Source organism: Centroberyx gerrardi, chromosome 11, assembly GCF_048128805.1.
Source record: "Centroberyx gerrardi isolate f3 chromosome 11, fCenGer3.hap1.cur.20231027, whole genome shotgun sequence".
Lineage (NCBI taxonomy): Eukaryota > Metazoa > Chordata > Actinopteri > Beryciformes > Berycidae > Centroberyx > Centroberyx gerrardi.
The window spans coordinates 23,113,265-23,127,693 of NC_136007.1; the positions used below are offsets into that span (position 1 = coordinate 23,113,265).

At 42.2% G+C, this 14,429-nt stretch overlaps 1 protein-coding gene across 1 annotated transcript; it reads left to right on the plus strand.

Moving 5' to 3' along the window:
* Window positions 1-2,163: 2,163 nt before the first annotated feature.
* rps6kb1a (ribosomal protein S6 kinase b, polypeptide 1a) lies at window positions 2,164-14,197 on the plus strand. The gene is made up of 15 exons (XM_071898303.2): window positions 2,164-2,308; window positions 3,544-3,587; window positions 4,141-4,261; window positions 5,073-5,141; window positions 5,645-5,792; window positions 5,962-6,019; window positions 7,423-7,523; window positions 7,701-7,791; window positions 7,951-8,041; window positions 8,412-8,519; window positions 8,631-8,693; window positions 9,055-9,132; window positions 9,257-9,364; window positions 10,396-10,508; window positions 11,071-14,197. The coding sequence occupies exons 1-15, from the start codon at window positions 2,237-2,239 to the stop codon at window positions 11,336-11,338; spliced, it is 1,533 nt and encodes a 510-aa protein (XP_071754404.1). The 5' UTR covers window positions 2,164-2,236; the 3' UTR covers window positions 11,339-14,197.
* Window positions 14,198-14,429: the final 232 nt, after the last annotated feature.

The following is a 14,429-nucleotide window of genomic DNA, read 5'->3' on the forward strand; positions in this document are numbered from 1 at the left end:
TGATTGACTTTATGTAAGAGGTGCTAGGCACTAGACATATGGATTTCTATACTTTAACAAATCAGAAATCATATTCTTCCTTTGCTTATTGACCCTTTTCACATTGCTGCACCTGTCCTCCAGCTCACATCATGAGCCAACATTTCCTAAATAGCTACAAAATTAGCCAGCTTGCTTGGGTGTTAAGATGGGTTCCCAATTTTAACTTCTTTTTTGTTTGCAAAAAAGGTTGGGTACTGAAGGCAACAGTCATCTTTGTATTTGACTGAACATTTTGACAAAATCTCGTCAAGATCTCTTCAGGCCATGACCCTGAAAACCTGATTCCAACCTGATCTGGGCCTCCCTTTCCATTTTGAAAGATGCAGTTTGCCATTTTGCCACACAGGGAGAGGGAAGGCAGAGAGGAGAGCTTGATAGCAGAGACTTTATGTAGATCTGGGACAATAGTGTCCGAGAGGAACCAACAGCACAGAGCTCTCACTCTGCTCCTGTTTCCGGGTATCACAAACATCACTGGGAGGCGTGGAGTCTACTCTCAGTGTGTGTACTGCCGTTAATGGAAAAGTTGCGAGGAGGAGGAAAGCGCATGCATGAAGGCTAACGTCTATATTTGCAGACCAGATGATGGGCCAGTTTTCTGCTACAGAGTGATTTATCTTCTAACACACATACATTCTTTGGTAACGTCTGGACGAGAAGTACTCAATGACATCTAAGTCCTAAATGGAGATTTGAACCACTAGAGGGAGCAACAAGCCATGACTTTATACAAAAACACAAAATTAGTCATGTATTGACATTCTGTCAGGATTTTGAATTGGATCAATGTCTTTCATCACAGCATGGCTATATACAGAGACTTTAAAATGAAATATTTTAGTATTCTTTAAAAAGCCTTCACACTCTAAAACAGATTCCCTTATTCTTGCTGCCATCTACTGGCAGTGAAAGGAAGTTGTGCACAATCACTGCAGTGAATCACAGAGGGATAATCAGATTATGACTAGGTTGAGCACATTACAGCCAGCTCCCCCTGGTACAGCCAAATGTGAAACAGAGACTTAACCTCTGACGTGCTAAACTTGATCCATCACTCAGTAGCTCAACACTGGCCTAATATGAACGAGAGATACAGACAGCTAAAACAAATATCCACCATAAACACAATTCACCAATGTTTCTTTGATTTAACAATTTTGGCTTTGAATATAAACGAGTGACTCTCTCAAGGCACTAAATTCACAATGATTCAGAATTATAAAATGACTGTCTGTACTGTAGGTGGGGAGGTTACAGTGGAGGGAGTGAAACCTCTGATCAAAACAGTCATTCTTATACATTCTCTCATAGTGCTGTCTAGTGAGTGAGACAATTATGAAATTAAATTATTCCTCATTTTTCTGGGAACTTTTGGAATAAGGGCCTAGCCCACAATTTCTTGGTTCAGTGCTCTTACCGCTAACCACCCCTGGCTTTTAATGCAATAAAGCTCATTTGGGAGTTTAAAAGCTCAAACATTACCATGAATTCCCACTTAAAATGCTCACTTCCTGACATCACAGATTTGGGGCCTAATGTTTGGCACACTGGATTTTGGGAGAGCTGTTCATGTTCACACACTTAGCAAAAAGAACTATGGTAATCCGATACCACAGTAGGCCTAAATCTATAAATCCCTAGGAGTATTATTGGGATATCACAGGAGATAGAACATACCACAAAGTACATTAAGAGCAATATAAAATATAACTATAAACTCACTATTCAGTACCACAGACTCACTATGAGCAAGATATAATTTTTAAGAAAAGCGTCAATTTGTACTTTTTCCCTTTACACTATTTTGACGTTGCGTACATACTATGGATTTGTCTATAAAATATTATCTGGGGCAGTTGACTGAACTGTCCAGGACCATTATGGGGCCATGTGAATCCTGTCGAGGGTGAATTTCCTCTTTTGTTAGTAATTCTCTTACAGGTTACAATGGTCAGTTCTGATTAACTAACGTGTTTCCACATTTCACCGGTTAGCCGCCATGCAAAAGGCGCTAAACCGAGCCGAGTAGTGCCGGTGGCCGACACTAGAGGCTTTGCTCTGTTGTGTTGTTTTGGTTAGCTGGATGTTGGCTCATGCTTTCTACTGTAGCCGGTTGTAACGGTAATGACTCTCCCATGAGGCGGGGGACCGGGGCTCTGTTTTCTGTCTAAATACTCTGTGAAGGACCGCGGCCATGGCGGGGGTTTTCGACATCGATTTGGATCAACCGGATGAGAACGTGTCTGACGACGAACTTGAAGATGGGGTGAGTTAACGTTAACGTCGAAGCTAACGCCGTTAGCTAGCCGGTTAGCAATCAATGCGTGGCAAGCAGAGGAGGCCTGTGTTGCTTTGCTAGCATTCGCTGCGAGACATCCATTATCGGACTCGTCCCCGTTTGACGTGCTTATTTCCCTTTTCCCGCGAAATTTGGACGGCAGTCCCACTCAAACAGTCACGGCACGGCATTTAAACATGTTTACTAGTGCATGTGGCAGGTTTTGTAACAGTATTCGCACATATGGGAGTACAAAGTCAATGTAATTGTCGGACAAGTGCATCCGCCTAAACAAGCGCCGAACGAGCAATTGGCGGACGCGGTTACTTGTGTCCCCGGCTCCCAAGCCTTGTATAGGTCAACACCGCTCCCGCCCAGATACCTTTTAGCCTTATATGAATGGACAGTACTGTAGCCCAGATTCCCATCTTGTCAACGAATAGTTGTGTAAGAAATGGAAACGATGCCAGGAAAAGGCTGTAACAATAACAGGCATTGAGCATGAACCACGGGCTTGGCTGCTTGTCCGATGATGGACGTGCATCGGTATTCGTTCATCGCAAGAAAAATAGACGTGAACAAACGAAATATATATGTGGTTTTACAACTACGTTGACGTTGTTAATCAGTGGTTTGTTGGTGGCTATAATGACAAAGTTGATGGACCTAACTGGAAAGTAGGCGAACAGGCTGAAATATCGGTAGTGCTAGCAAAATAATGTCCGATAATGGATCCAGATCACAAGCTAAAGGGACCATCATACAATTAGCTAGCTTTCCAACCAGCCACTAAATTAGGCTTTATTGCACCGAATCCCACACTTGACATGACATACATCTCCAATCTGGCCAAATTATCTAGTTAGGACCAGTTAAAGACTAGTTAGGTCATTATCTTACTAGTTAGCAACATCAGCTAATCAGTCTAACTTAGCTAGAAATAATTATTTCATTGCCTAACCAGGAGCTATCTGTAATAATTTAAGTAGTTACCTGTCCTTGAGTTGGACTTAAATCCCGGTTGTTAAATTGATAACCAAACATTAAATATTATATCCGGTTCTTGGGGAAATCGCAGTAGGCTATAATAAAATAATCAAACTCCCAATGTAATAACGCAAAGACTAATGCAGCTATGAATAAGGCGAGGTTGGCTTGTAAATCAAATTCCTGAGACGCATTCCTATGTGCCATGATTTTCTGTCCTGTTACTCTGTTCTCAGGGCCAAATCAGTGAATACATGGACCAGTGCAGCGGTTTTGAATTGTGAGTACATGACATATTGTACAGCAGTGGCTCACAATGTGGGCACCAGGGACTTCCAGAGGGCTCCAGGGGCCCCCCAACAAAAGGAGGAATGGCTTAATTTCACTGTTATTTCACTGACTAGAAGTTAGCACAGTGAGAATGTATATAAGGTTGAGTGTTTTGATTATAGGGTTCCCTTTACCCGCTGTTGTTAGCACCCCATCTTTAGTAGAGACAGGTAAATAATTCTGTATCAAGTCATATCTAATAACAAAAATGTTCTCAGATGGGGTTTCTTTGGGCAATGGCAACATTCATGTGTAATGTGGATCTATGGGTTCTTTGTATGAAAAGGTTTAAGAACCACTGCTGTAATGCACAGCGGTTTCACTCACTCAGCTGTTTACTCTCCACAATACTAATTATTTTACCCTCACAGTTATACCATGACCACAATTAGGCCCAAAGTGATATACCTATCAAGGATAATATTCCTTTATATCTAGGAAATTATAAACACTTGTATACAATAGTGTTTGTTGTAAGTGTGATTTATTTTTTTTCCTGCCAGTAACATGGATGACTGTGAGAAGTTTGAAATCTCAGAGAACAGCGTCAACAAGGGGACAGAACAGATCAGGCCTGAGTGCTTTGAGCTGCTGAGAGTCTTGGGAAAAGGTGGCTATGGAAAGGTGAGGCGTCTGATTCCTAAGCGTGGAAATGTTTTCATATCTGTGACAAATCCAGCTCAAATACAAATTCAAGTCCTTTATGAATTTTCCTCTCTACGTTTTTACCACTTTCCTGAAATGTAATTCCAGATATGAGTCAAGTCACTCGTGAAAATATAAAGCCATAGATTCATTAAGCATTCAGTCTTATTATCATGTTGTCATTTTGATGTTAACATATTGCGACCTTTCAGAGCTGTGGAAATGTTCTTAGGTTCTCTTTTGCAAGCATCACATTGAAAGTCCACATCACAAATTTTGGAAGCATTTTTCACTTAGCAAAGAGATCTATGACCTGTATCATCGCTTTAAGTGGTTTTATGTATGATGATTAAGAAGTTATTTTCATTACATTTTTGACACTGTCATTTGTTTTGATATGTTTGCATATCAAAGGTTTTGATTTCAAGGTTTATGTGAGTATACAGCGAAGCACTCCCTGGTGGAAGTGTAGTCAGCAAGTCATCAATAATGATGACTTGTTGATTCAGTACTTTGCAGAATATGGACATATGTTGCTTACCATAGCATCTGTTGAACTTAATGTCAATGCTAAAAAAAATATTTTTTTGTTCTTTTTAGTTTTTGGAATGTCCCCAGGATGTTAAACTGTAATTTTCAAACCCCAGTTGAGGCATATAAGACAATAACTGGCCTACACAGCAAATGAACAAGAGACTCTAATGATGTCTGAGCACCAAAATCAACTATAAAGTGTGAGTGTAAATATACCTTTTGATTTTGTTTGTCATTATGTAAAAATTTTTTTCAGGTCTTTCAAGTTCGGAAGGTTTCAGGTGCCACTTCGGGGAAAATATTTGCCATGAAAGTTTTGAAGAAGGTAAGGTTTCTGTTTGAAGTTGGAATGTGTCTTGACTCGGGTTTGTCTGTCAGGTGTGGTATTTTTTGGTAATTCCCATTACCAAAAAAAAAAAACAAACACTTTGTTCTGACACTGACATTTGCCCTAGTAGTGACATGCCTGGTGCTTTCAGGTATGTAGTAAGACCAGACCACCCAAAATAGTAGCATCAGTGGACTTTCCCATGAAACCTCAAGGCAGCTTGTTCTGTACAGCTTGGCCTCCTTTCGGTAATTGACTCGGCGCTGGTTCCTGTCTTTGCTTGAAAGGCCAGCTCATATTCCCAGAAGGTTGAGGGTTTGGGTAATGACTGTGTTTATTGGCTTAATGGGACTTTACTGTAGCTGCCATGCAGGAGCTCTGATTCCTACTCTACCTCTGCAGCTGATGATGAAGCCTTGTCACCAGCCAACCAGCCCTTTAAGTTCTTGCCAGAATAGTTTTCACACCCCGACCCCGTGTGCTCGTCTGTCCCTTGCCAGGCCATGATCGTGCGGAATGCAAAGGACACGGCCCACACCAAAGCTGAGCGGAACATTCTGGAGGAGGTGAAGCATCCATTCATTGTGGACCTCATCTATGCCTTCCAGACTGGGGGAAAGTTGTACCTCATCCTGGAGTATCTCAGCGGTGAGGACTGTGACCTACTCCTACATTGTTAATTCACTCTAATTCTGCTGTTTGATCAGCACGGGACATTGTGTACACTCTGGAAATGAGATGGGGGTTCATTTAAAACAGTTTTCCATTCCAACTGTGCGTTCATCTCACTGACAGATTTTGTGTGTGGTTGTTGCAGGTGGGGAGCTGTTTATGCAACTGGAAAGAGAGGGCATCTTCATGGAGGACACAGCATGGTAAGTTAGTCTGTCACTCTGGTGGCAAACCAGCTGTCCTGTGTGCGTTTTAGAGATGAAACAATGCTAGTTCAAAATGTTGCACTAAAACAGGTTAACTAGAAAAATGCTTGAGTCTTGCGCCAATGTGAGATTTACATAATTTGAAAAAACTTCATTTCCAAAATGATTGATAGCAAAAAAATAATTTTACAAGGACAGTAGATAACTTGGTTGACAAAATGGCTACTCCTTTACAGAATGGATCCTTTACATACTGTTTTGGAATAGAGGTCATCACTGTTTCATTTCAGTTTTGGCTCATTTGATTAAAAAAATGGATGGGAGCCAGCCAGTCCAGGCCCAAAGCAGGGATGTTAGACAGTTTCATGTTACTAATCGGCGCAGGGTCCTGCCTCCCTTACCACTCATTCCTCCGTTGTTTGTGCACAAATTTTCAAGTCACCGGCCCCCAAGTCTGCACAATATTAAAACCTTTTCAAGTGACCGCAGTGTGGGCATCCTAACAAAAACTCCATGCTGCAAACAATCTCTCACGGGTCTTTTTTCCTGTCTTGACATACTAATCACGGTCAGAAATGACAGATTATAGTTGAACATCAGACGTACAGTTTGACAGGCACTGTTGTTTCTGGCAGACTAATGCCAACAAACATCGTGTGGCCAGCAAGTAAACAAACGCTTGTAGAGCGAAGAGTTTCAGTCAAACAGGAAGCAAGCAGTTTGAGTTAAGACAACGGCACACTGTCGTACTTTAAATATAGCCTGCACAACTCAGACAGCATCACAAGGAAACAGATATCCTGTAAGAAAATTACAGGCATTTTGAGAAACATATGGGTAAGTAGGCTAAGCTATTGTAGCAAGGCTGCCACTGTTTGGTGTGTTTTCTGCTCTGTGTGTCGGCCAGCATGCTCGTTTTTTGCCAGTTGTGTAGTATGACGGCTGTGAAAGCTGCGTCATACAGAATCACAGAGATTTTAACTTGCTTACAATTGCGTGGTGTGAAAACGGGCCAATGCGCAGCAGCGTTTTTCTCAGGCGGTGTGGTGTCGGTTGTAATTGAGACTGGAACCTACAGTTCGTGTTCTCCTGTTGTGTAAATACAGTCTGCAGATGGAAGTGGTGATTACATAAAGCATGCATGCTGCTAGACGATAGGGGAGTGCTGAGTTGCTATTCCTAGAATAGCCCGAATGACAGTGAGGATAACACAACACCTTGAGTGCAGAGATATGAGGCGCAGTTGAATATATGGAATATTATGTCAGTGGAAAATGACAAATTGATCGAAAGTGTATAATGGCAGTGACAGGTGGTGGGGGAATGAACAGATTGCTTCACTTGATGCTAATAAAATGTCACTCAGTGCTAGACCAGTGTCTTGTTTTTTCTATTGACAGCTTCTACCTGGCTGAGATCTCAATGGCGCTGGGTCACCTGCACCAGAAAGGCATCATCTATAGAGACCTGAAGCCTGAGAACATTATGCTCAACAACAACGGTACAGCAACTCTGAGCGGCGGATTGGAAAGAACTGACACCTCGTTACGTGTTCAGTTCACACACAGCTTCTTATTCTGAGAACGAATTCTTTCATCAGCTAATCTGCTGCTTCATCCACGGCTTGTTTGGTGCTTAGTCTCTCTCTTGTTCTTGTTTCGGCTCCCTCTCCCTCTAGGACATGTGAAGCTGACGGACTTTGGTCTATGTAAAGAGTCAATCCACGACGGAACGGTCACCCACACCTTCTGTGGCACCATAGAGTACATGTACGTCACTACGTCTATATGAATTTTCTGGATTAATTCAGATTTCAATCACATTCCTGCCATTTTGAGGACAGAGTCAGAGATAATGAGTTTGCTGCACATTTTACACAGTGCGGTGCATTCATCGTATCATCTTGTCCTTCGCTTCTCCTTCCTCAGGGCTCCAGAGATCCTAATGAGGAGCGGCCATAACCGGGCGGTGGACTGGTGGAGTCTGGGAGCGCTCATGTATGACATGCTGACAGGAGCAGTAAGTGCACACCATCGTTCCCATAGCAACATTGTAAAGAAAGCAAAAGCATTTTTTTAACCAAGCGCTGTGGTCATCAAGAGGCACATTCAGGTCAGGAGTGAGATATTTCACTCCTCTATACCTTTGCGCTATTAAACTTCAACACAGTTTACAGCACTTCAGAACATCATTTTCTACAAATCATATCTGTTCTTTATTGAATAGTATTTTATTAGTAACATTTCACCCAACTCCAACAATCCTTTTCTTGTGTTCAGAATGAACTGTACGTCATTTCCGCAAATGTGGCATAGGACTGTACAGAATCTGTGCTTGCTTTAGGAGGAATTTGCTCAACAAATGTTTATGATGCACTTCTCTTTCATAGCCACCATTCACAGGCGAAAACCGAAAGAAGACCATCGACAAAATCTTAAAGTGCAAACTCAACCTTCCACCTTACCTCACACAAGAAGCCAGGGACCTTCTGAAAAAGGTAAGCAATAAATGCTTTCATTCTGCTCCACGCCTCACTGTCTGTTGTCTCTGCTGAACCTTCTGGGGACACAACCTCAGAGAAACAGAGTCTCTAAATCCTCTTTTTCAGCTGCTGAAACGTAATGCCTCGTTACGACTCGGGGCTGGACCGGGGGACGCCTCAGAAGTCCAGGTAAATACATCTGTGGAAACGCAGTCATGAGCCGATGTATGCATTCACCTTGCCAGCTAAGAAAACCTACCTTTGTGCCTGCTGTATTCCATCCTGAAAACCCGTTCAGAGGTCCCATGTGTCCTGGAAAACTGGGAACGTTTAACAGTAACACATAGAAAAATGAGAAAACTTGGAAAACTTGGGATGTTCCTGCCATATTAAAAAGTTACAGGTTGTGTAGAAAATTGAGCATTTAGAATATATATAAAAAATATCTTCCTGGCTGAGCATTACTTCTGTCTAGTATAACCCAAACTGGGGGATAAGAGGCTTCCTAAACAGAGTGCCAACCCTGCTGCTGTCCCTGTTGCCCCCCCAGGCCCACCCATTCTTCCGGCATATAAACTGGGACGACCTCCTCGCCCGCAAAGTAGAGCCTCCATTCAAGCCTTTCCTGGTGAGTTTGTCCCGCATCCCCCCGGCAGAGCGCTCCAAAAATGAACAGTGCTACTTTTATATGCGGCAGCGTCCTCTGTGACCTGCGCCAGCCAGGTGACTAACAGTCCCGCTTCCTTTGGCAGCAATCGGCGGATGACGTCAGCCAGTTCGACTCCAAGTTCACCAGCCAGACCCCGGTGGACAGCCCCGACGACTCCACACTCAGCGAAAGTGCCAATCAAGTCTTCCTGGTGGGTAACTACCTCCGGCCAGCTAGTGGACCTCGCTGCTTTGCTGTCTTATGCGTTAGAGGCCCAAATCTAGGAGGTTTTTGAGGATATTGATTCAGATTTTCTATGCACAGAGGTTCTTGAAATGACAATTTAGGTTCCACTGTGACTCAAAATACAGATCCAGTTTTCTCCAATGCTGATGAACAGTACAAATGTAAATGCACCATAGCTTTAGAATACATATTCAACTTGTATATACACTACCAGTCAAAAGTTTGGACACACCACATTTTTTCTTTGTTTTTACTATTTTCAACATTTTAGAATAATAGTAAAAACATCAAAGCTATGAAATAACACAAATTGAATTATGCAGGGACCAAAAAAGTGTTAAACAAATCAAAACTATCTATTTTAGATTCTTTAACGTAGCCGCCCTTTGCCTTGATGGAAAGGCAAAGGCTTTGGAAAGAAATTCATACATAGGATCAACTTGACTATTTATTTTTGTCTAAAAAACTAATTTTAAGTTTAAGCATAAGCCTTTAGATCAAAATGGCTTTAAGATAATGAAAAACATAGTGCATTCAATCATGTGTGTCCAAACTTTTGACTGGTAGTGTAATATAAGTTATATATAACTCATAAGTAGTTGTCAGATTCTGTCACTCCTTGTATTCAGAACTCTCAGTTGAGCATTTAAAGGAAAAGGACAGGGCTTTAATGTAGCACATTGGCATTAAAACCCTTTATTGTTTCTGTGTTGTCTGCACACAAACATACAGTACAAGCATAGGCGGGCTCTGGACTTAATGTTTTTTATTTCCTTTTCAACAACTACTTCTTACGAGAATAAGTTAATGCATCCCATCTGTTCTTGTCCTGTTCCTTTTCCTGGAAGTTTCACTGACTGTTCCACCACATTGCATGATACGGTTTAGTCAGAGTTTCATTGCTCATCATCAGCTGTGGGTTGTTTTTGGAAAGACGGGTCTTTGAAGAGGTGGACTCGGATGATCTCTTTCTTTTGCAACCCCCTCCCTCCCCAGGGTTTTACATATGTAGCCCCATCTGTGCTTGAAAACGTCAAGGAGAAGTTCTCCTTCGAGCCAAAGGTCCGGTCACCGCGGAAGTTCCCTGGAAGCCCGAGAACACCTGTGAGGTAACGGCAGTTTGTTTTGTCTCTGGTTTCACATTACATTGATCACTTACAGATTGCTGCCATTGCAAATCCTACCCACCTTGATGCCCTCAGTTTTCCACAGAGGACAAGAAAGGGCTTGCTAACATTTTCACCCAAGTAAATGTTTGTTTTGGGTTGATTTTGGCTGCTATGATGCACTAAGCTGCCACTTAAACCTGCTGTTTTTGTCTATTTAGTTTACAAAACGAAAGATTTAATGCTGTCAACTAAAGCATGGAAAGAATATTAGTTAAGTCAAGCTGTGTCTTTGCCGACAAACTGAATTAAGGCAAAGTTTCAAATGTAGCCTATTATGTTGAGGAGGTTTTGCCATTTGTAATAAGCTGTATATTGTACTTGCTTCATTAAATCAGCAATAAAGTAGCAATAATCAGATGGGAGTATAGCAGATAAAAACAAAGAGTTCCTGAGAATCACATAGTCAAACTATAGCTGTCATTATTAGTGTGGATTGAATAGAGGAATAAAGAATGTTTCTCACCTTGCTCTCTGCTGTTCCTCGTCTCCCTCGTCTCCCCAGTCCAGTGAAGTTTGCCAGCGGGGACTGCTGGCCCCGGGGACCCGCGCTGTCCGGCGCCCCGTCCCTGCTCTCCCCCGGCGGCTCCGGGGACCAACCCATGGAGGTGTCGGCCGTGGAGCACATGGACGTGAGCAGCAGCAGCAGCTCCGAGGCCTCGGCGCCGCTCCCCATCAGGCAGCCTGCGGGCGTCGGCGGCGCCGGGCCCTTCAAGAAGCAGGCCTACCCCATGAACTCCAAGCGGCCCGAACATCTACGGATGAACCTATGACGCTCGGCTCGCCTCCGAACCTTAGGACTCTTCTAATTCCTTCTTCTCCTTTTTTTTTTTTTTGGGTTTTGTTTTCTTTCAAAGAGACTTGTAGAAATTAAACAATTGACTGACACTGTCGACACCAATCACCAGCTCCTCCAGCAGCGCCTTCCCTCCCTCTCGGCCTCCCACCTCCTCCTGGTTTAGCCTGGCCTCCTCAGCCCACTGCAGATAATCAACAATCAAATACAGCAGATATCTGGCCAGTCAGAGGAGTGTTGCGAGAGAGAGAGGCGCTCTGACTGAACGTTGACTTGCCTGCCGGCTGTGTAATGCCAGCTGATGAGTGGGCAGAGCAACTGCCTGGTTCCAGTGTCCTCGACTGGCATTATCCTACGATATACTGGTGCTTCTTACCTTTGAGTCTGGACAGTGTTACTTCTAGTGTTTACTGCTAGTTGACTCCATCATACTGAGTGAGATGGTAGTGTGATCTCTGAAACTGTGTAAAGAGAAATTAGTTAAAAAGGGGGTGGTGATTTCCCCCGTCAAGATGCCAGGCTTCTTTTGTTTGTTTTTTTATTATCACCTTGTGATAAGAGGTTATAGGTTACACTATTAGTAGGTAGAAATATTGGATAATTCCACAATGAACACAGTATTCCTGTTTGACTGTTCTCCCTCAACGCTTCCATGTGAAGATGAAAATCACATTGCCTTTTTCACTGCTGTGTCACTTGAACGTGTGGTCAGGAGTGGATGGAGCACGGCTCACGGAAAAAAGCAGCTATAAAAAGATAGAAGCGAGATTTCAGCTGAAAGTATCACTTCCACCGCAATCAATACCAAATGCTGGCACTGCTTTACTAGTCCAACTGGAATGCTGTCTGTAGCAAAGCCTGTCTGGAAGTACTATTCCGTTTCTTTGTGTTGAATGTAAACAGAATCTAAATGCCTTTTTGAGTGTCACTTAGATCTCCTACGCTTCGTTCTGATGATTCCTGCAGCAGTTTTTTTTTAACCAATCTATTCCCGTGGCCTTATTGCCACTGTCATGGTAGGAGACCAACACACTTCAGAGCGCGTCGGTTCATTTCAAGCCCAGACGAGCCTAAATGCACTCGGCCAAATTCTTATCACTGCCTTTTATTGATTCAGGCTACATTTATGTCTTACGTGCCTGGGTGATTGCATATGCTTCTTGTGCATTGACAAATAATAGGGCTCTCTGTTGGAGGGATAAACCCAGAGTTAGATGAGTGGACCATCTATTAAATCCTGTTTGAATTGAGATGTATCACCTGTTTATGTGATCTGAAGCTGCTACATGAGCCTCTGGAGTCAAGCCATTCGAGCCTCTCGCCCCAAAGCAGACCGGTCTGTCTGATGCGGATTCCCATGATGCTAATTAGGCTAGCTGAAGGCAGCCTTCTCCTAGTTAATTATTTATGCTATAGCCCTTTTACATGAACATCTATAATGAAAATTAGCCTATGTTTGGGCAGCTCCCTCATGTTTCTCAATATCCAAATATTTGGTGTTTAATTGATTGACCAAAATCACTGTTTCAATAAACCAAATCATTTTTGTTGCCGGATGAACTAATTGCCGCAACTCAGCACTGGTAAACAACCATAGATGGATGTGGCTGATTTTTCTATCAACTAACATGTTCTATCAAGTAGATTTTCTCATATTTGATCATCAAGCATTATAATGTCTTCCTGTCAGTTGTCTTTGCAGAGTATTTAATTTGTGTTTAAATGCAGGTAAAGGTTGTAAAGGCTGCAGTGACAGAGGTTCTCATATGGATCAGTGTTGGACCAGACTGATTGTTTGATTTCTGCTTCTACGGCTCTGGTCCTAGGTGCAACAACTGTTACGTTCAAGAGCAATCACTCCACTCTTTTACTCCTGTCTGACTTTCTGTGGTGATTTGTTACAATGTATATTTATTTCAAGTGCCATTCTGTTTCCACTGCATCGTTCACACTATGCAAATGATGTATTTATTATGTAGTCAACTGTAGATCAGGCAGCCGTGAATCTGTAAACAACTCGATTTATGTCATTCATGTCGGAGAGTTATTTTGTCATGAAAGTATTGCGTGTATATGATTTTAATTCCAGTGAGCATCTCTTACAGCAAAAAATGCAGCTTTTTTATTCTTTTTGGGGACAGTGTCCTAAATGTCTTAGAATATTTATTGTGCAGCATAGTATCATATTCAAGGGGGATTTTCAGAAAACAACACATTTTGATATCTTGTACTTTCCTTACTCAAAACTTGAAATTCAGTTTGTCTGTTTGCAGTGCGAGAAATATGGGCAGCATATTGGGAAAAACTGATGCAAAAACCAGTGGGAATGGCGTTGTGCCTTTCTTGACAGATTGCAGCTTGTAAATAATATCGATGTGTATGGAATGCTTTGGAATGGATCCAGAACATACATTTTCTGTTTCTTTGCTCTTCCAGTTGATTGAGATATGATTTGAGTGTGGTCATGACAGCGGTTCCTTAAAGTGGGGTCCTGGGACATCCAGAAGCTATTAAGGGTGTACCGGGGTCCCCAGGAAAATGACAAACGAAATGACAGATTTTGCTTTTATTCAGGTATGCCTATGTCAACCTATTGGGGGTCCACTGTCAAATCTATTTAGAGCATTGAGAAGCATCCTCCGCATTGATACGTTTGAGAACACCCATCTAAGCTGACTTGAACCATCAGCTTTGGGTCGAATGGGCGTTTTCAAATCATTGATGGGCATTGAATAACATTTTATCCACCATTTTTTTTTTTTTTTCCACCCCCTGCATTTGCTCCATGAGATGAGGAAATGTTAATATGTATCATGTACATAATGAATGAATGAAGTCAAAATAATAAAAAAAAAAAGGTTAACATGTCCTGTTTCTGAGAAAGTTACAACAGCGCAACCTAGATTTGATTGTGCAAAGGAAAGTGACAAGTTGTGTTGATTTTGGACATTTGTAATTTGACGGTTTCATGTTATCTTTTGGACATTTTAATATCAAGTTTTGAAGGGTTCATCTTTCATCTCATTAACTTAAGTACCTCTAGCCTTGATATTGGCTGCAATATTCTT